The 21,068-nt window shown below is 42.6% G+C and overlaps 1 protein-coding gene across 9 annotated transcripts in view; it reads right to left on the bottom strand.

Moving 5' to 3' along the window:
• The window catches only part of CEP112 (centrosomal protein 112), a 411,978-nt gene that overhangs the window by 365,862 nt on the left and 25,048 nt on the right, over positions 1–21,068 (bottom strand). For all 9 annotated transcript variants that reach the window (XM_084837487.1, XM_084837488.1, XM_084837483.1 and 6 more), the window contains 2 exons: positions 14,133–14,229; positions 13,408–13,482 (listed from right to left, as the gene is read on the bottom strand). In XM_084837487.1, coding sequence (XP_084693613.1) covers positions 13,408–13,482; positions 14,133–14,229 — 172 coding nt within the window. The remainder of the gene's footprint in view (positions 1–13,407; positions 13,483–14,132; positions 14,230–21,068) is intronic.

Genomic DNA, 21,068 nt, shown 5'->3' with positions numbered 1-21,068 from the left:
GGGCTTCTGAAGTGCAGAAAGTACTTTATGGAGATCCCAGGAAGGGAAATGGTGTTGAATGGGAGGTGACTTTGAAAAAGCTCTGCACAGGAACTGTTTAATAAAAGAATGAACGCCCATGGACCTATCTGGGTTTTTTAACAAAAGAGTAGATAGCGTGGAAGCCTGATGCTTGAGCATATTAGGCTTGAGACCCATAGCCAAACTGTCTTGCAGAAATTCTAAAAGGTCTGAGATTCTGGCTTTTTGAGCCCTAAATCCTTTTCTTAGTACTCCAAGTGGAGAATATCTTCCACATACTCTGGTGAATTCTGCAGGTAGACGGCCAATAAAATCTTGAGGCCAATATGATCCTAGAGGCCAATATAATCTCGATTACCGTGGGGGAGAGGTATGCTTTGGCAAAAAAGTTCCTTTCAGTCTCCATACATGTCACTGAAGCCAGGCAGGGTTTGGCTGAAGGAGATGGCAGAGGGAGAGGCCAAGGAGGAGCCGCTGCCTGGTTGATCAGGTCAGGAAACCAGGGTCTCTGTGGCCAAAAAATGGAGCCACTAGAATGAGTTTCGCCTCTTCTTCCTTCACCTTCACAGAATCCTGGAGAGAAGAGGGAGCAGTGGAAAAGCATATAGAAAACCTATTGGTCATGGAGAAGACAGGGCATCCATCATCTCCACTACTGGAGATGCATATCAGGAGAAGAACCTGCTGACCTGGTGATTGGCAACTCATGCAAACAGCTCCACCTGGACTCTCCTGAAACAGGAGACTATCTCTTCGAAGACTTCTGGATGAAGCATCCATTCTCCTTGGTTTACCATTTCCTGCTTAGCCAGTCGGCTTGAGTATTCTCTCCCCTGCTTAGGTATTCCACAGAGAGGGATTCTACGTGATGTTCCCCCAAAAGAAGAAAGGAGTCCGCCTCCTTAGAGGTCTGGAGACTTGGTTCCTTCCTGTTGGTAGATGTGTTCCTTTGGCTGTGGCACTGTCCGATGAAAACTGATCTGAGAGGAAGGAGTTGCATGATGTGTTGAACCGCTAGCCTGGCCACCTAGAGTTCTCGTAGGTTGATAGGAAACCACGACTCCAAGGACCAGGTTCCTTGAACCATCTTCCTGTTGCACAGAGCTCCCCAACCAGAAAGGCTGGCACCTGACGTAATCACTGATTTTGGGGGATCCTGGAGGGGGATCCTTCTCTCTAGAACAGGACGGGATGAGAATGAAGTCTTGTCTGAGGAGTTATCTGGAACATTGACACCATGAGGCCCAGAACCTTTGTTAGAAGCATGATATCAGCTGACTTCTTGAAGCAAATAAATTTGACTGCAGCTTGAATTTTGGAGAACCTCTCTGGAGAGGCAACCATGATCCCTACTTATGTGTCTATTAAGGCCCCCAGGTAGATTATTCTGTGGGGGAGGGGGAGAAGATGACTCTTGATTACTGACCAGAAAACCAAATTCCTTGAGACATGCCAGGGTGACTTGCAGGATGTCTTGTCTGATGCTGAGAGGCTGAATGGATGAGAAGATCACCAAGGTAAGACCATATTGACATCCCTTGCATGCAAAGACGTGCCACCAAAGTGACCATGATATTTGTAAATACCCTGGGACACAAAGCTAGGCCAAAAGGTATGGCTCTGTATTGAAAATGGGACCCTTCGAAGGCGAAATGGAGGTAGCGCCGATGGTTGAGGAAGACAGGAACATTGAGACAGGCTTCTCTGAGGTCCACTAAAGTCATGGAAGTCTCCTAGGCAAAGAGCTTCTTTGATCGACAGAGAAGTCTCCATCCAGAATCAGCGGTAACAGATGAAGCGGTTGAGAAACTTGAGATTCAAGACAGCTCTGACAGATCCATCTTCCTTTGAGACTGTAAAGAAGTGAGAACAGAGCCCTAATCCCTTCACTTCTAGAGGCAATGGTTCCACTGCAGCGATAGCTAGTAGAAGGTAGATGGCCAATTTTACCATCTCCCTCTTGGCTGGATTTGCTGGGGTTGATGATGGGAAAAAGGAGTGAGGTCAAGATGTAAGCTCCAGACACAGACCCGAGCAAGGAGTCTCCAGGACCCAATGATCTGAAGTGATGGCCAGCCATTTGTCAGTGTACCCAGCAAGACGACTCCCCACCAACAACAGGTTGGTGTCAGAATTGGTGCCTCTATTCCCCTTGATATGGTGGATGAGCCATATCTAGCAGAGAAGTTCTGTTGGCCTTTATTTCCTCCTCGGGAACAAGCCAAGGCAGGACAGGTGGACCGAACATCTCTTCCTTGCCCAGAGGTTTTGGAGAGACAAAATGGCTGGCTGGTTTGGTCAGGATGAAAAGATCTCCTAAAGAATCACCTTTCTTACTTCTTTCTTGCCACGTGAATAGCCTTTTTCTTATCTTTTGATTTGACTAGGCCATCCTTTAAAAGCATCATCCCCAAAGAGCCTGCCCCCAATTAAAAGCTCTGATGCTAGGTTGGACTTCAAAGGATTAGCAGCTTCCCAACAGCAAAGCCAAAGAAGTCTCCTGGCAAACACTTCAGCTACTAGGGATCTAGCAGAGAACTGAGCTACATCCAAAGAGACACCAGCAATAAAACTACAGCCTTAGAGACCTTGAGAACAGTCTTATATAATCTAGATGGATCATGAAGTGTCCCATCTAACACATCTTCCAACCACAGGAGGGAAGGTCTGGCAAAAACAGATGCTGAAGCTACCACCTGAATAGACAGCGATGCCACTTCATGGGCCTTCTTCAAACCAGTATCCAGCATGCACTCAACCTATTCCTTGAGCTGCACATCTGTACCTTTCGGATGAAGAGCACGATTCACCAGAGCCACCACAGGCGCATCAATAAGCAGGACTTTAATTTGGTAAGTAATAAGCTGATCTAAAACATAATGTTTGTTAGCAATATCAATGGATTTCTTGTACTGCAAAGGAGAATTCAACTCACTTCGAATCACTTTTGGGATAACAGCAAGCAGCTTCACCTCTTTGGTCTTGGGCTGAGGATCAGGACAGACAGCTGCCATCCCGGCAGTAGAGGACTGATCAGGCCCCTCGAGGTCAGACTCACTAGTCCACTCCTCTTCACCCAGGGCAATTAAGTCCACATCATTCTCATCTGGGTCGGGAGAGTCCAGATTTGGATTGGATATTATTTTTAATTTCCTCCTAGGCACATCATGAGTATCTGGAGATATATGAACCCGGTCTTGAGCTGGAGCTGAAGGATCCTGCTGTGACATTAGGAGAGAGCCAGAGGGCTACGCAGCATTCCTAGATGTAGCAGACATAGAAAGGGTTAAAGGCTGAGAATGAACCAAGGCATCCTTAGCCAGGTCAGCTAATAAAGCCTCTTTCAAGCACTGTAGCAGAGAAGGTGGAATTTCCAGAGAAACTGAACCCCCCCCCCCCCCCGATAGCTGCCTAATTGTAGGGGATTGACAGGGTTTTGGTGGGAAAAAGCAGTGGGCCTGGAAGAAGATACTCCTGTTCCCACAGGGAAAACTGTGAACTCCTGGAACTCCTCTTGGGAAGATTGCATCGAAAACAGACTGCCCAAATTCCCAAACAAGTCTGCCTCTCTGTCATCAGAGAGATCTTCATCTGCCCTAAGGTTCCTTCTGGCCAACCGCCTGGGAGACAGTGTAGCAAAAGCTGGGCTCCTGTGTAAGGCCAGGCTCCCGCCTCCTCCTCCCAAATTCCCAACATTCATACTAGCCAGAGCTATGTCATTGCAGGCACTTGATCTTGCTCTGAGCCCTGCTGAGGAAAACTCCCAAATGGGGAGAAAGGGGAGCTCCAGATTCGACAGAAAGGCTTGCTTTTTCATAAGCTGGAGATGGACAAGCAACTTCAGCGTGAATGGGAGGAGGGTCAGTAATGGCTGCCATTACTGCCTTTCCGTCATTCACAGAGGCCACACGGAGGTGGCTTGTGAAGAGCCCGAGGACGCTGCCGGGTGGGGTTTATGAGATTTGCAGGCAGAAACAGACTTTCCTTTTGCCTTCCCCATAGCAAGCAGCAGAGCCAAAGGCACAAGGGGGAAAAGGAGGCCAAACTGGAGGGGGGGAGGTTGGAGACGACAATGTAGATAGCTGACAAGAATGGAGATGCTGTGGTGGTGGTGGTGGATGTGTGGGTGTTTTACACTGTTTTCCCTGAAATGAAAACAAGATTGGGAACAGAGGAAAAGAGAACAGACAATAACACACGGATGTGAAAAAGTTAGGGAGAAAAGGGAAGAAATAAGCCTGAGTCAGAAGAACGCAGAGAGGAAAATGTACAACCACTTCAGTGAGGCAAAATCGCAAAACTGTGCTTTGGAGGTGGAAAAGACAGTTAAAAGACTTAACTGGAGCAGTGATTTTGCCTTTGACTACTAGGTGGCACATACGACCCACCTGATGTACTGTTTACATGCACAAGAGAATGTGTGTATGTATACACACACTCTGATTGGCTACGCACACACACGAGTACAGAGAAAATAAAGAATAATCTGTTTTATTTTTATTTATTTTTATAACGTTAGGCCCAAAGGCAAAAAAAAAGCAAGAGGCAGCAGCAAGTATGTCACATTACAAGATCCAACATATTCTCTCTCTCTCTCTCTCTCTCTCTCTCTCTCTCTCTCACACACACACACACACACACACACACACGTACGTGGTGCATGAGTCAAGCTGGCCTTCAGACTTGAAATTTAATTTAATTTAATATCGTAATCTACAAGGAATATCACAGATTATGTTTTATTTTGCATGTTTCTATGTGTGTTTGTTCCCCACCCCCCACTTGAAAACAGGGGCTGGAATATGAACCTGAAATATAGAATTGTGTCCTTATACACATTACCAAAGTGTATTCTATTATTTCAATGTTCAACTGAACTGGATACTTAGCTGTTAAGAAAGAGAAATAGATTAGTATGATTTCTTCCTTCTCTAATGCTAACAAACTCTGGAGAAACAATGTTACAAATGCTTCAAGTTTTTCTAATGAGTTCTAGTATTATGCAAGCTCTTTGACTACATCAACCTAACAGGAATATCATTTGGCTAGGGGTCAAGCCTTGCCAACCAATTACAGACTAATCAGTCTAAATCTTGTGGCCAAACTTGAAGCACAGACAATGGATAATAGGCAGTGGATAATATTTTCAAGGAAGAAAAGGACAGACTGAGGAGTGGGAACTCCACCCTCATAATCATTTTGTGCTAGACAATGTAATACATAAATACACACATCTTTGCTATATGCATTATCTGTAAACCTTTCTGCTGCATTTTATATAATTGATTATGAACTTATATGACGTAAGTTAAATAACAAATATGACCTGGCACTATACTTAATCTAAGTATAACCAAATGTGGATTAAGAAAATAAGACTATCAGTCTATGGTGACAAAACCAAAGTAAGGACTCCAAAAAACAAAACAAAACAAACACACACAACAGACAAATCAGCCGAGATAGGATTGTCAAGTTCAGAGTTATAGGCATCTTGGTGTATTGCCCCCTGCCTTGTGTTCATGGAATCCCTAAGTAAGAGCAATTACGAAATTTAAGGCAGAACAGATTGTAGGGACTATCCTTAAATTCACTCCCATTAGAAGAGCACCACAGAAATATTTTACACAGACACTTAGGACGAGAATATTTGCAGCCCACAGAGTCTATAGAAGGACTTGGGATTCTAAAAAAGATGTACAAAGTAACAAAACTAGCTGAAAATAACTGCAGCCTATGTAGAAAGTTGCCAACAGAGCACTATTTTCCTTCCAAAAATCAGTAACACAGTTGCTTCTCTCCATGTATGGCTAATTCACATTCTAGGCAACAAGTCTAATCTGCAACAGTCCCATATCAATTTAAATATAAGTTAATAAAAGCTTAGAAAGAGACACTATTCAAAAATATTCAAATGTCAACTTGTTCCAATTATTAAAGGCAAAATTTATCAAGATCAAAAGCCTATTGCTTTTCAAAATGTAGTAAAACATGACTAGAATATAAATAGCTGAAATAAAATCACAGGACACTTGAAAATATATGGGGCAAACATTGCTTCACTCTATAAAAAAACCAATTGGTGAAGTTAACCTATACAACACTGTATATCATATTGTGTAGTGCAGGACATATTTATAAACCCAAGTCACAGTTAAATTGAAACATTGTATTCATAATCATGTGGGTGTCACAGCATTTCTAATCCACAGTACTGAGCGAGAACTGTACTTGTTAGGACAATTATGTAGTTTTTTTAAAAGCTCTCAAACATGAATTCAAGGGATTTGGAAAAGTCAGTTTTTGCCCACACCATATTCATGCTGATGGAACAAAGGGATGATCGAAGTATATTAGTTGATAACTAAAATCATACATTAACATCTCAGGATCATAATCTGGATTGGTGGATGTGAGAACTAAAAACAAAGCCTCCCTTCCTTGAAAACTTAATTGTAAAGGCAAAGTTAGGATTTCTAAATGTAGCTAGGTGCTCAGCAACTCGACCTCAACCTTATGTACAACATTCATTACTGCTTCAAATTTATTGGTTTGTTGATGACTCAGATACAGATATGCTGGGTTCCAGGGAAAATCTTGTCATAAATAAATTGTTAAAGCTGCACCAAATTTTCACCTGCCAACACGTCTGAATATGTCCCTAATATTTCCTGCCATCAATTTTTTATTGTGCCTATGTGCAGCCATCATTCCACTGATCCGCTGCAGTGGTGATACATAATTTTGTGCACTTCTATCATGTCTCCCTATACTCATCTTTTTTCTAAGCTAAGGAGTCCCAGATGTTGTAACCTTCCCTCATAGAGGAGTTGCTCCAGCCCCTTGATCATTTTGGATGCCCTTTTCTGCACTTTTTCCAACTGTACAATATTCTTTCTGACACGCCGTGACCAGAACTGACGTGCAGTGACCAGTATTGCAAATGGGGTCATACCACAAATGTGTAAGGGCAGTACGATGTTAGCAGTTTTACATTCAATAAGTTTTCTAATTATGCCCAACATGGAATTTGCCTTTTTCACACCAGCTCCGGACTGAGTCAATATTTTTATTCAGCTGTCCACAACAACCGCAAGGATGCCTTTCTTGGTCAGTCACTTCTAACTCAGATCCCATCAGCTTATACATTATGTTGGGATTTTTTTGCCCCAATTTGCAAAACTTGCTTACATTGAGCCACTTTTGCCATTTTAATGCCCATTCTCCCAGTTTAAAGTGGGGTCTTTTAGAGCTCTTCACGATGACTTTTTGCTTTAATTACTCTAAATAATTTAGTGTCATCAGCAAACTTGGCCACTTCACTTCTTGCTCCTAATTACAGATAATTTATGAACAAGTTAAAAAGCACTGGTCCCAGTACAGATCCTTATGGGGCCCACTGTTTACATCCCTCCACTGCGAGAATTCACCATTTATTGTTACTTTCTGTTCTTTAACCAGGTACTGATCCATAAGAGGATATCTGTTCTTATTACATGACTGCTAAGTTTGCTCAGGCCCCCAGGTCTAGAGAGCCCAGTATGGAGCTTTCATTTCATACACTTGCCAGGCAAGCTTTCTTTCTTCCACAGAAAGCTGATATCACATGGGATCAATATGTCTTTCACCAATCCAAAATCAAACTTCTAGCTGGCGACTGAAAAGGAAAAAGGCCAATCAGAAGGCAGGAAAGTTTAAGAGAGCCAGTGAGTCAAAAAGACTGAACCCTAGGAAATAAACTTTGTTCACTGCTTCCTTTTGTTTTCTCCTTTTTGCATAGCTCTAGTTTTGCGAACATGGAACAACCGATTGGTTCAAAACTGGGAAAGGAGTACGACAAGGCTGCATATTGTCGCCCTGCTTTTTTAATTTATATGCAGAGTACATCATGAGAAACGCTGGGTTGGATGAATCACAGGTCGGAATTAAGATTGCTGGGAGAATTCTCAACAACCTCAGATATGCAGAAGATACAACCCTAATGGCAGAAAGCGAAGAGGATCTAAAGAGCCTCTTGTTGAAGGTGAAAGTGGAGAGTGCAAAAGCTGGTTTGAAACTCCACATTAAAAAAACGAAGATCATGGCATCTGGCCCCATCACTTCCTGGCATCTAGAAGGGGAAGACATGGAAGCAGTGACAGATTTTACTTTCTTGGGCTCCAAGATCACCGCAGACAGGGACTGTAGCCATGAAAGTAAAAGACGCTTGCTCCTTGGGAGGAAAGCTATGGCAAACCTAGACAGCATAGTAAGAAGCAGAGTCATCACCTTGCCGACAAAGGTTCGTATCATCAAAGCTATGGTTTTCCCAGTAGCAACCTATGGCCGTGAGAGCTGGACTATAAGGAAGGCTGAGCGCCGAAGAATCGATGCTTTCGAACTGTGGTGCTAGAAAAGACTCTTACGAGTCCCCTGGACTGCAAGAAGGTCCAATCAGTCAATCCTAAAGGAAATCAACCCTGAGTGCTTCTTGGAAGGACAGATTCTGAAGCTGAAGCTCAAATATTTTGGCCACCTAATGCGAAGAGAAAACTCCCTGGAAAAGACCCTGATGCGGGAAAGATTGAAGGCGAAAGGAGAAGGGGACGACAGAGGATGAGATGGCTAGATAGTATCACGGATGCAATGAATATGAACTTGAGCACGCTCCGGGAGAGAGCGCAGGACAGGAAGGCCTGGTGTGCTATGGTCCATGGGGTCACGAAGAGTCAGACGCGACTGAACGACTGAACAACAAAAGTTTTGCGAACAGATTTTTGCTAGTTTAGGGGCCTTTGGGGCCACAGTTTGCATGTTTACTTTCTTTTTAAGAGATCGGGGAATTTCTTACTTTGACTATGTCCTTTCTTTAGTTTTTAAGGCTGCAACTAGCTATTGTTTCTGAACTACATTTTGGGGGATTAAATCTTAGCTCCTGAGCAGCTTGATTCAGTTTTTCACCACTATTTTATTTTACTCACTGCTGAGGCTCAGACTTCACCACCCTTCTTCCTTTTAAACATTCTCTTCACTTCCTATTTGGATTAATTTTCCTATCTTGACTTTGCAGAGTGTAATACCTTGGTCTCTAGGAAAGGTCTCTTTCAGTTGTCCCCTGCGTCCACAGAAACGTGTTCTTCAGATCTTTGCTGAACAGGTAGCTATCATTTTCCTTTTAATTTTCCCTTCTTTTCTCTAAAGGTTTAGACTATAATACTATATAGTTGAAAGCTTTAAACTTTGCATTTAACTATATGCAAGGGTGTCGTTAGGAAAGGGCCCAACTGGGCATGGGCCCCGGATCTTTTTTGAGCAGTGCCCCAGCTCTTTTGAGCTGTCCTAATTGCCATTTTTTTTAACATTTCCCCATTGACTTGCATTGGAAAATAGAAACAGACATACCTTTTTTAGTTTGTAAAATAAATTCATGACATTTGGAGATCTGGTAGCCCCCATTGAGCTGATTGAACCTGCCAAATTTCAGCCAGTTAGCTCCAGTGGTTTTTGTGCTAGTCAAAGGTAAATTTTGCTGTTTTCAAGAAAATCTGTCAAAGCAAAGAGCTATAATTTTGTTGTGCTTCCACATAAGTGCATGGAGTTTGGGGAGCTGGCAGCCCCTATGGAGCTGACTGAACCTGCCAAATTTCAGACAGTTAGGTCCAGTGGCTTTTGTGCTAACCATGCATAAAGTTTCCTTTTCTCAAAGACTAAAACAAAAAGTAAAAACTGTCAAGTCACACAGGGGATTAGAGATCTTAATCAGAAAGTGTTTAAGGTGACCATTAGAAGGTGCTATCCCTAATCTCTGATGTAGTTTTTTTTTAGGTGCAAAAAACCTCTCCCCCCTAGTTTTCTGCTGTTACACGCCCACTGTTGGGAGCTTGCTGTCAAGGGCTCCTTGGAGGCCTCTCTCAGTCTAATCCAGTAGCCAAGTCCAGACACAGACAAAGGGATTCTTTTCAAAGCTTTATTCCTCTTTTACAACTGAACAACTCTACCGTTAGCAACTAGATATGACCAGCAGAAAACCTATGCCCTAAGTTAGAACACTTGCTTGCAATTATTCCATGTGAAATATTGGTATTTCACACAGCATCTGATTTCACTGCCCCAAGCTGGAACCTCTGGCTTCTGCAGAAATTTAGTAGCTACAGCAAAGGATTCAATCAGCCTCCACAAACTTCTTTCTCCCCCTCCACTTTAATTTATTCTAAATAGCTGTAGGACTCAAGAATTATTCCAAAACGAAGGTGAGGACTATGTGGCGTCATGATCGAGGAACTGCTGAGGCTTTTAGGTTCTAGAGTTTTAAACAAAAGCTAGAAAAAGCCCACAGCCACCTCAACTCATACAGCTAATTTCAGTACTGCAGTCCTTACAAACCTCCACAGCCTCCTAAATTCCTCTCTGAAAAGAGCCACTTGGCTTAAGGAATTCTCTCTACCCCGCCCCCATGCATTTCCAATCACCATTCTTTTTTTCTTCTTCCTTCCCCTATCCCGTTCTTTCTTTCTCTTCTTTATTCCATCCAGGGCATATCTTGGGGAATTCTTGAAGAGAATTCTTCTCTTCAGTGGGCAAGAGAAGTTCTGAACTGTATTTGACTTTATACAAACAGACAAGAGGGTTGGTTTTTCTCCTTCTCACTCAAGCCTTTGAGAAAAGTGGGTTCATGTGGTTGAAGAGAAACAAATCTGGGGCTGTCTGGTTTGTCAGTTGCCATTTTCCAGCAATAGGAAGGGCTGTAGCTCAGTGGCAGAGCATATGCTTGGTATGCAGAAGGTCCCAGGTTCAATACCCAGTATCTCCAGGTAGGGCTAGGAAAGAACCCTGCCTGAAACTTTGGAGAGCCACTGCTGCCAGTCAGTGTCAACAATTCTGGGCTACGTGGACCCAGGGACCCAGGGTCTGACTCAGTATAAGGCAGCTTCATATGTTCCTATGAACAGAAAGCTTTAATCAAAAAATATTATTTGTTTATTTTTTAAGTGGAGGGGAGATAAATACTGCTCATTTATACAATCCTATGTATGCCCACTCAGAAGCCCCATTATGTTTAATGAGGCTTACCCTCAGGACAGTGTGCATAGGATTCCAGCAAAAATTACTTTTGCAGGAAGGTTTGCACCTTGAGTGTCTGCATGTTTACTCAGAAATATGTCCTGAGTTGTGAGCATGGTACTGCAGGCTTAATACAGTGCCTATCCAGTTCCAGCTAATGAACTGACTACTCTTTCAGCTCAGTCCAATGCATGTTTTGTCAGGGGGGAGGGGGGCTGCATGAACTCTAGCTTCAGTGGTGAGGGAAAGGCACTTAGTACATGCTCAGAGTTTCTCCATAACTTAACCCTGGTTTTGTTTCAGGTTCATTGGCTGGATCCTGGTGAAGTCTTGGCACAAATGAAAATATGAGGAGGAAGATACAATGAGAGCTTGTGCAGAACAAGGAGGAGGTAGAGGAGAGTTGCACAAAACAAAACATCTGTTTTTATGAAGAATTGCTGGAGAACGGTGGGATGAGAAGGGATGGTTGCATGGAGGGGAATAGAATTGGTGGGGGAGAATGTAAGTGTTCAGTGGTGAAAGAAAAGCATTCTGCTCAAAGGCACTCTCTATTTAAGAACTTAAGAAGAGCCATGCTGCATCAGACCAAGGACCATCTAGTCCAGCATTCTGTTCACACAGTGGCCAACCAGATGCCCACGGGAAACCCATAAGCAAGACATGGGTGCAATAGCACCTTCCCACCCATGTTTCCCTGCTGCTAACATTGGTGAAATGTAAATAAATTCTAGTAATTCTAAATTTGCATGCATGTATATCCTTCAGAAACTCTGCAGGTTTCTTGCCCGGGGGACACCTCTAATGACCTGTGCGTTTTCATTCAAACTTACCCAAAAACTATTGGGGAAGGGGGGAAGGGAAGGGAAAGCAAATCACTCCTGCCCCAAATTGGAGAACTCCCCTTCCACATGAATTGTTGTGCCTATCCTTCTGAAACTTTGCTGGTTTCTTACTTAGGGACACCTCTAGGCTGTCTGTAATTTTCAGAACAACGGTCCACAAGGAACATACAGAGAGAAGTATGTCCTCTTTTGGAGACCTCAAAATGTCAAGGCCACCCTTACATAAAAGCCCTTGTGGCTATCATTCTGAAATTTGGCAGGCTTCATCTCCTCTGATGGGGCAATGAATCCTAAAAATTTTTATCCAATTCTTCCAAGGAATAAAAATTTTACTGGCAGTTCCCTTTAAAAGAAAAGCAAAATACAAACCCTGCACTTCGGCAGGTATAATCCCCTTCTAGGAGGCTACCATGCCTGAAATTACCCTCCAGTTATGACAAAGAGAAAAACGTTAGGTTTTTTCTAATTTTCTATGGTAGTCAACAGAAAGCATAAAGACTCACTTTTCCAAACCTTGACTCGGGTTTGGTGCTGAGCTGAACTGGACTGACTACAAATTGGCCTGAGCAGAAGTAGGATGTTTTCCAAAATGCTGAATCCGGGTCTGAGTTGAAGGGGCAGGGGGGTCAGTGCACACTTATTATGTATGTATGTATGTAATCTATGCACACATGTAAGCACGCCACATGCACACCACACACACACACACACTAGAGGTCTTAGACTCAGAGATATAAGCACGCGCAAATGTGTGTTATGGGCCTGTGCCCCAGATCTTTTAAGAACCTAGCAACGCTCCTGATAATGTAGAAGTTTAAGTGGAGCCAAATAAGAATTCAAACTGCTGCTAGTTGAGCCTATTATAACTTTTGTATGTCATAGCTATTCCATTTGATACTCTAATACAGTTTTCCTAACACTGTTTTCCAATAGGCCTCAACAAGAGTTAAACTGTAGTTTACTTTGCATGGTGTAAACTTTGCATGTAACCTGTGTGGTTTGTGGGTACAAATATATTTTCTTTGTAATAATTGCATGTTTCACATTCTACTCCTGTATGTGATGTTCTTTTGCATTTATTTTTCTCTATAAAACATTCATATCTTAAGACTTCCTATGTGGCATGTTTTCATTTGTTTAACAAGTTGAAGAGCATTCAGTGTTTTCTTGCTTAAGTTTTAAAATATATTTTCAAACATATTGAACTTTTAAATAGCCTTGTCACCTCTGGTTACACTCTCTCGCCCACTGGGGCAAAGTCAGAACCTAATTTTCAGGCACCATTTCTATAGAAAACAGGATGTCTCAGTATCTGCTTACTTTGATATGTCCAAAACTCTTGGTTATCCCTGAAAATCTCAGGATTCATTTCAATTTCTTTGCAGGCTTTTAAAAAGAAAGACTCTTAGGAAAGGTCTTGGTGACCATACTGAAAGCTGAGACTAATTACCAACACATTTTGTTCTGAAGTCAGCAAATTAAAGTAATGTGTTTAGTTTACCCCAAGATTCCAACTGTTGAGACGAGCTTCAAGGTCACTGTCATCCAAAGAAATTTTTTTTCTATGACGGTCTTCCTGGAATATTCAATTTTCAGATGAAATGTTGAAATGATAAACAAAGGCAAACAGCAAAGTTAAGATTGTAACAGGAATTTATTTATTTATTTTGCCTGTGATGAAAATTTGTTTCCTGCAAAATTTACTGCTTTTCTAAGTAGGTTCTCATACTGAAAATGCAGTTTATTAACCCAAGTAATCAAAAGTACCAACACATTTTGGGATGTTCAACCCTTCTTCAGGAGAACACTGGCAATTTTAGTGCAATCTTTTCCATGTGTATTTGGAAATAAATTCCTGAACAAGAAATTCTCTGCACTGTTGATAGTTCTAAACAGTTGCTTCTACTGTATGAAATTTATCAAAAAGCCTGCATTACAGAGTGCTTAGTCTCTCCTCTCATTTGTCATACTAGGCTATGTTGGTATAGGCTAGCATAAATTATCCAAAATAGACTCCTTCGAAGATAATTTACTATCATGCAGCCAAAAAAACTGAACTGCAAGTTAGTTTATATGATTGACAGAAAACAATCACCCAATCCACTTGCTTCTTTTCTACTTCTAATTTCGTGTGTGTGAGGTTCATACATCTCAGCATGAGAACTGACCATTAAAACATTAAATTTAAAGAAAACGTAATCTTAAATGTAAACTTTGAAATCTTACCTGCATTTTTGATGAAAAGTTCTCATCTTCGGACAGATGAGGTGGGCTCATAGAATGTGACTTCAGTCCTAGTTTTCCATTGTATGTGTAGTGTTCCCTGTTGCAAGTAACAATAAATAAATCAAAATATACTGAAAGTCCCATGTGGCCTTAAAAGCTACTGAACATCCATTTCTTTATTTATATTTCTACCTTGCCTTTCCACCTGAAGAATTCTCAAGGCCATGTGCAATTTAGAAAAAATAAAAGCTAGTATTACAATAAGATGAAGTCATGAAATATAACAAAACAATAAAACACTAAGACAATAGGAACAATAAAAATAGCAGCGGGAGCCATCTTCAGGGAAAGAAACTTTTTAAGCAGAAATTTTTCTACAGCGCTGATACTTCTAAACACTTACTTCCATGAATTGTGACGCCATTATAACAGAAAATCCCCCAACATCCACAGCTTTCACTTCACAAGAACAAAGAATGCTGTTTAGGGGTTCTCCTACTGGTCAAATATGGTGATAGGAATATTCATGGGAGTTTGCAGAAGGTTAAAATCATACCTCAAAATGCCCAAGGAAAATCTGTGTTATATCACATTACAATTGAAAAACCTTTCGATATACTGACTTACCTAAAAAAAAACAACCCTATGCCACAATGTAAGCCCCAACATGAATCAAAGCCTTATTATAAACTACATTGAGTAAGTCAGAGGTGAAAGTACAGGAAAAAGGTAAGAAGACATTGACAAGACAATAGTTTTGGACATCATTTTTATGGATGCCCTATTTTGTTCACCATCAGTTTTCTGCTTCAGAAAGTTCATGAACACTGCTTGGCAGCACTAGATGCCCAATGCTATTATACTCAACCCCAATGAGCAGTTTATGAGCATGTCACTTGAAAATAAAACTGCAGAGTGTATCTTCCAAGGTGCACCTAAAGGGCAGTATCCAACAGTGACATTCTGCGAACACAGCACTAGCAGCAGTGAAACTTTCCATTGCACAAGCGGTTGCCCATTAACTTGAGCAACCAGCTGCACAACACGCTGCACAATGGGTGCAAGGAGCTGCGTAACTGGTTTCACAACCAGAATGCACAAGCGGTTGCACAACGGGTACAAACAGTTGCATAACCAGTTGCACAACAGGTGCAAACAGTTGCATAACCGGTTGCACAATGCCTTGCACGAGAGTTATGCAAAACTTCTGGCGCAACCACACTTCCGCAAATGTAACTTTAGCCGGATGCTTCTCTTGCGCACAGTCCAAAACCTAGTTTCCACTAGCACAATGTCATTTGTGCTAACAGAATGACACAGCTGGATACTGTGTTACCATTTCTTATCTAACACAGCCAAACAGAATGCACAAAAAAGCCAAACTATACTTGGTCTCACAAAATTTGTTTCCATTTTCTTGGTACTATAAACTTAAACAAAAAAATTCAAACGAATACTAGTGCTGTGATGGCCCTTCTCTTTTCTCTATCACTTTTAGTTTTTTCAGGGTATAATACAGAATTCTATATATAGTTCCCAAAAAGTGTAGTTACCACTTCCACTACTTTAGAATTGACTCTTCTAAAAGTACTACAAAACACATTTGGAGAGACAGATACTACTACAGAATGTAATATACTAGCTACATAACAACCTTCTTGCTAAAAAAACCCCCAACATTTTTTAACAAGGATAGGAATAAAGCTGTGAAGATAGTAAGCAAATGTCCTATCTGGTTGAATAATAGATGAAAAAGAGCCAACACTATTTAATATTTCATCAATGTTTAATTTTTAAACATTAAATTTTCTTCTAATTGTTAAACAAATTATTAAAGCATGTTAGAAATGTACATGTTATCTTGTTATATTTCATCCTCAAACTGCAGTGTTGCAGAACAGTGCTAGTTATAAAGAACCACTTTTTAAAAGTTATTCAATTAGGCTTCCAATCAGGATTTCTTTCTGTTGAGATGCCTGCACAACAGCTAAGATTTTACTGCATTTTATGTTGAAGTGTACTGCTTTAACTACAGAGTGGCCCAAAAGTAGGTATACAGTTGCTTAGAATGTTGATGGGAGGGGGAGAGAATGTGTGAGTAGAAGATGTGTGGGTGGAGTCAGAATGACAGTTGGGAAGAGTGAGTGACAGGGAGTGACAGTTAAATCAGTTAAGTGTAGAGAGTGAGGGGAGTGAGGCCCTTAAGTAGGTATACAGTTGTTTAGTTTAGTTTTGTTTTTTTTACTGATAGTGAATGATGGCAGAGAACTTGAGTCAAGAACAAAGAAAGTGGATTCTAAAGCAGTACTGGAAGACTGAAAATTCTCTCCCCCTCCCATCAACATTCTAAACAACTGTATACCTATTTTTGGGCCACCATGTATGTAACAATATGCATGGATCAACAGTTCACAAATGGTGCGCTGGAACGCACCATTATGTGATGGGAGCCGTCATAACGGTGCTACCAAGGCTGGTAAAGACAAATCAAAAGGATCAGATCTAGTTCTGAGTTAGGGTAAGGTAACATCATGTACTTCCCTTATGTTGTTTAAAAGTAAGAAAGAAAGAAACAAAGGTGCAGAAAACTCTTGACACACTAATTTGCCTTCTCCAACCTCCAGATATGTTGGGCAACAACTCCCTGCGTGGAGGGCACCAGGTTGGGGGAGGCTGCACTAATTATTCTTAGCAACCCAAAGAACTGTGCATGATATGCTGAAAACCACTCATCTATTTCAACAGAGTTCAACTCTCTGCCACTACTGTTGTTCAGGCACCTTCAGTTTTGCTGTCACTACTTAGTAGTTCCATTTCAGACACACAGATGCACCGTGGTGAGAAAAAGTTTGTGAAACCTAATGATAATTACAGAAATTCCATAGTTTTACCATGATAGCCTTCATGATTCAACACCAGTCCTTTTCTAAATATCCAGTAGGGTTTATTAACCAGTGATGTGTCTTGTGAAATAAAATGATGTATAACTTAGGGAATGAATACTTAAGAGTCAGGGTATGTGCAAAAGTAAGTGAACACCTAGTTGTATCAGCTCAATTAGAAGGAATAAGTAGAATCAGGTAATTAGGTATTATTATTGTTATATTTATATCCTGCCTTCTTCCCAGTACTGGGACTCAAAGCAGGTTTGCAACATTAAAAACTTTTACAGTTGAAACATATAAATAGAAATATATAAAAGGTTAAAAAAATTAAATCATCAATAATATTAAAATTGTATAAAATATCAAAATTTTAAAAGACAGCAACAATATAAACAATAGTACCAGTCCATCATATTCTCACAGGTCCAGACTATCTATCCACAAAGGCCTGCCAGGACAAAAAGTTTTTGCCTGTCTACAGAAACATACCAAGGAGTATGTTTCTGTAGACACTTCTGTCTTGTCTGGATTAAGCTTCCATTTGTTTGCCCTCATCCAGTCCATTACTGTCAACAGACACTGGTTTAGCATCGCAATAGCTTCCTTGGAATTAGATGGAAAGGAAAAGAAGAGGTAGGTGTCATCAGCATGCTGGCGACATCGAATCCTAAAACTCCGGACAACCTCTCCCAGTTGTTTCACGCATATGTTAAATAGCATGGGGGACAAAACAGAATCCTGAGGAATTTCACAGGCCAATGGCCAGGGAGTCAGAAGTCCCCTAGCACCACCTTCTGGGTCTGCCCCTCCAAGAAGGAATGGAGCCACTGTAAAACAGTGCCTCCAAGTCCTATCCCAGCAAGGCAGCCGAAAAGGATACCATGGTTGATGGTATCAAAAGCCTCTGAGAGGTCCAGCAGAACCAACAGGGACACACTCCCCCTGTCTAGTTCCCTGCGTAGGTCATCCGCCAAGGCGACCAAAGCTGTTTCTGTCCCATAACTGGATCTGAAGCCAGACTGAAATGGGTCTAGATTATCAGTCTCATCCAGGAATCCCTAGGGTTGGGAGGCTATCACACACTCCAATATCTCGCCCAGAAATTGAATATTGGAGACTGGCCGATAATTATCCAATATGGTGGGGTTCAGGGAGGGTTTTTTTAACAGAAGTCTCACCACTGCCTCCTTCAGGCAGGCTGGAACTCTGCCTTGACTAAGGGAGGCATTAACCACTCTACTTATCCACTTGGCCAGTCCACCTCTGGCTGCTTTTGAGCCAGGAAGGGCAAGGATCTAGAACACATGTGGTGGCTCTCACCTCTCCCAGGATACTGTCCACATTGCCAGGCTGTACAAATTGAAAAGTATCCAATAACACTGGACAAGCAGGGGCCAAAGTTACATCCATTGCATCTGTATTAACTATAGCATCCAACTCAAGAGTGGATCCGAGCAATTTTGTCTGCAAAGTGCTGAGCAAATTGTTCACAGAGAGCTGTCGAGAGGTTTAAATCTCCTCTTGTGGGCTAATGTGTAAAAGACCCTTGACCACTCAAAACAGCTCCGCTGTATGGCTCTTTGCAGATGCAAGAGTGGCAGGGGAAAAAAAATTGCTGCCCGTATTGCCACAGAGTAGGTCTTCAAATAGGGTCTAGCCTGTGTTCAATTGGACTCACTCCGAGTTTTCTGCCAATGTCACTCTAGTCACCTTCTCACTCCTTTCATCACTGCCAGCTCCCTAGAAAACCAGTGTGCTGGTGTTGCTCCACTTCATGAGAGAGGATGCTCAGGAGCGATTGTGTCCATGGCCCTGGTCATTTCTCCATTTCAGAGATCGGTCAGGGCTTTGACAGAATCGCCTGCCGAGGGAACAGGAAAATCCCCGAGAGCCGTCAGGAAACCACTCTTATCCATCAGCCTCCTGGGGTGCACCATCTTAATTGGCCCTGCAGAGGTTCCGAGTGCCAGCAAGTCTAAACCCCACCAAGTAGTGATCTGTACATGACAACGGAACTATAGAGAGTTCCTCCACTCTCAGATCACTATCACCCTATCCAGCACAGAAAACGAGGTCCACAGTGTGCGCAGCAGCATGGGTGGGGCCAGACCCATGGTTGTCGTGGCGGACATGAAGTCCTGAGCCGCTCCCGACAGGGCAGCCTCAGCGTGGATGTTGAAATCCCACAGCACAACAAGCCGAGGGGTCTCTAACACCAACCCTGAGACTACCTCAGCTAGCTCAGGAAGGGAGACTGTTGAGCAGCGGGGGACAGAACACCAACAGAAGCCCTATTCTGTTCTGGGCACCCACCTTCAAAAACACACACTCGAACCCAGCAGACTGTGGGATAGGGCACCTGGTCAGCATGATCAAATCCTGATAGACCACTGCCACTTCTTTGTCCCGCCCTCCAGGTCTTGCCTGCTGCTGGACAGAAAACCCTGGAGGGCATAGCTGAGAGACATTAATGCCCAACTTCATCCAACCAGGTCTCTGTAATACAGGCCAGGTCAGTGTGCTCATCCAGGATCAAGTCCTGGATAGCAGTTGTTTTACCATTCACCGACCTGGCATTCAGCAGCAGCAGTTTCAACCCAGGGGTTCTGTTGCCAGGGCCAAGTTATTTGAGTTGGGGGACAATTTGGGGACAGTCAGCACTCTATTGTTATACACTCTGCTTTTAGAGTGTGACTGCCTCCCCACTCCGTATCTCCCTCTGCCCTGTAGAACCATAATGGCTGCTCCATGGCTCCCAACACCTCCCGACTTCTTTAAAAATCACATGTCTAGTGCAGGCAGTCCTGCAGGCCACACTGAGGCAAGCAGGCCCCCTCCCTCATTTCAATCAGGGGGACAGGCCCTTGCCCTCATGTTCCCCCAAAGGGGTGGCCCCTTCGGTGGTGACTCCCACTGACAGCAGTCCCACCCCTGCCGGGGCCTGAGTTTTATGCCCCAGCTCCCGGAGGTGTTGCAGCTGGGAGTGGGGTGGCACTTGGCTGGACCTGGGTCTGCAAGGACACAAGGTAGAAATCCCTTCAGGGGTGAGTTTGGGAGGCCCCACCCTATGAAATGACCAGAAACTTTTTGAGTTTGGCCTTCACCATACGGTTGTGTGGGAACACATCATGCCATGATCCAAAGACATCTCTGAAGACCTCAGAAAAGCAGTTATTGCTGTTCATCAATCTAGAAAGGCTAAAAAACTATTTCTAAGGATTTGGGGCTCCACCAATCCACTGTCACACAGACAGTTTACAAATGGAGAAGGTTCAAGACCACAGTCACTCTACCCAGAAGCGGTCATCCTACCAAAATCGCTCCAAGAACAAATGAGCGCATCATTGAGAAACTCAAAAAGAACCCCAGAGTAACATCCAAGGATCTGCAGGCCACTCTTGCCTTGGCTAATGTGAGCGTTTGTGACTTAATGATCAGAAAAAGACTGAACAAGAATGGTGTTCCTGGGAGAATAGCCAGGAGGAAACTACTGCTCTCTAAAAAGAACATTGCTGTCCGCCTGAAGTTCACTAAAGATCACACAAATGATCCCCAAGATTTCTGCAACAATGTTCTCTGGACAGACAAGTCAAAGGTAGAACTTTTTGGCCTCCATGAGAAACGTTATATTTGGCAAAAAACAAACACTGAGTTCAAACTGAAGAACCTCACCCCAACCATCCAGCCTGGTGGTGGAAATGTGATGGTTTGGGCCTGCTTTGCTGCCTCAGGACCTGGATGGCTTGCCATCATTGACACAACCATGAATTCTTCAGTGTACCAGAAGATTCTAGAGGAGAATGTCAGGCTATCTGTCCATGAGCTGAAGCTGAACCAAAAGTGGGTCATGCAACAAGACAATAATCCTACACATACAAGCAGATCTACACAAGAATGGCTGCAGAAGAAGAAATTCTGTGTTTTAGAATGGCCTAGTCGAAGTCCAAACCTAAATCCCACCAGAATGTTGTGGCAGGACCTGAAGCAAGCTGTTCATGCAAGGAAGCCATCAAATGTCACTGAGTTAAAGCAGTTGTGTAAGGAGGAATGG

This window comes from Heloderma suspectum, chromosome 2 (genome assembly GCF_057233095.1).
Source record: "Heloderma suspectum isolate Gila_16-S chromosome 2, 16-S_ref, whole genome shotgun sequence".
Classification (NCBI taxonomy): domain Eukaryota; kingdom Metazoa; phylum Chordata; class Lepidosauria; order Squamata; family Helodermatidae; genus Heloderma; species Heloderma suspectum.
Note: the sequence above shows the minus strand (reverse complement) of the source record. Positions and strands in the feature narration are given on the sequence as shown.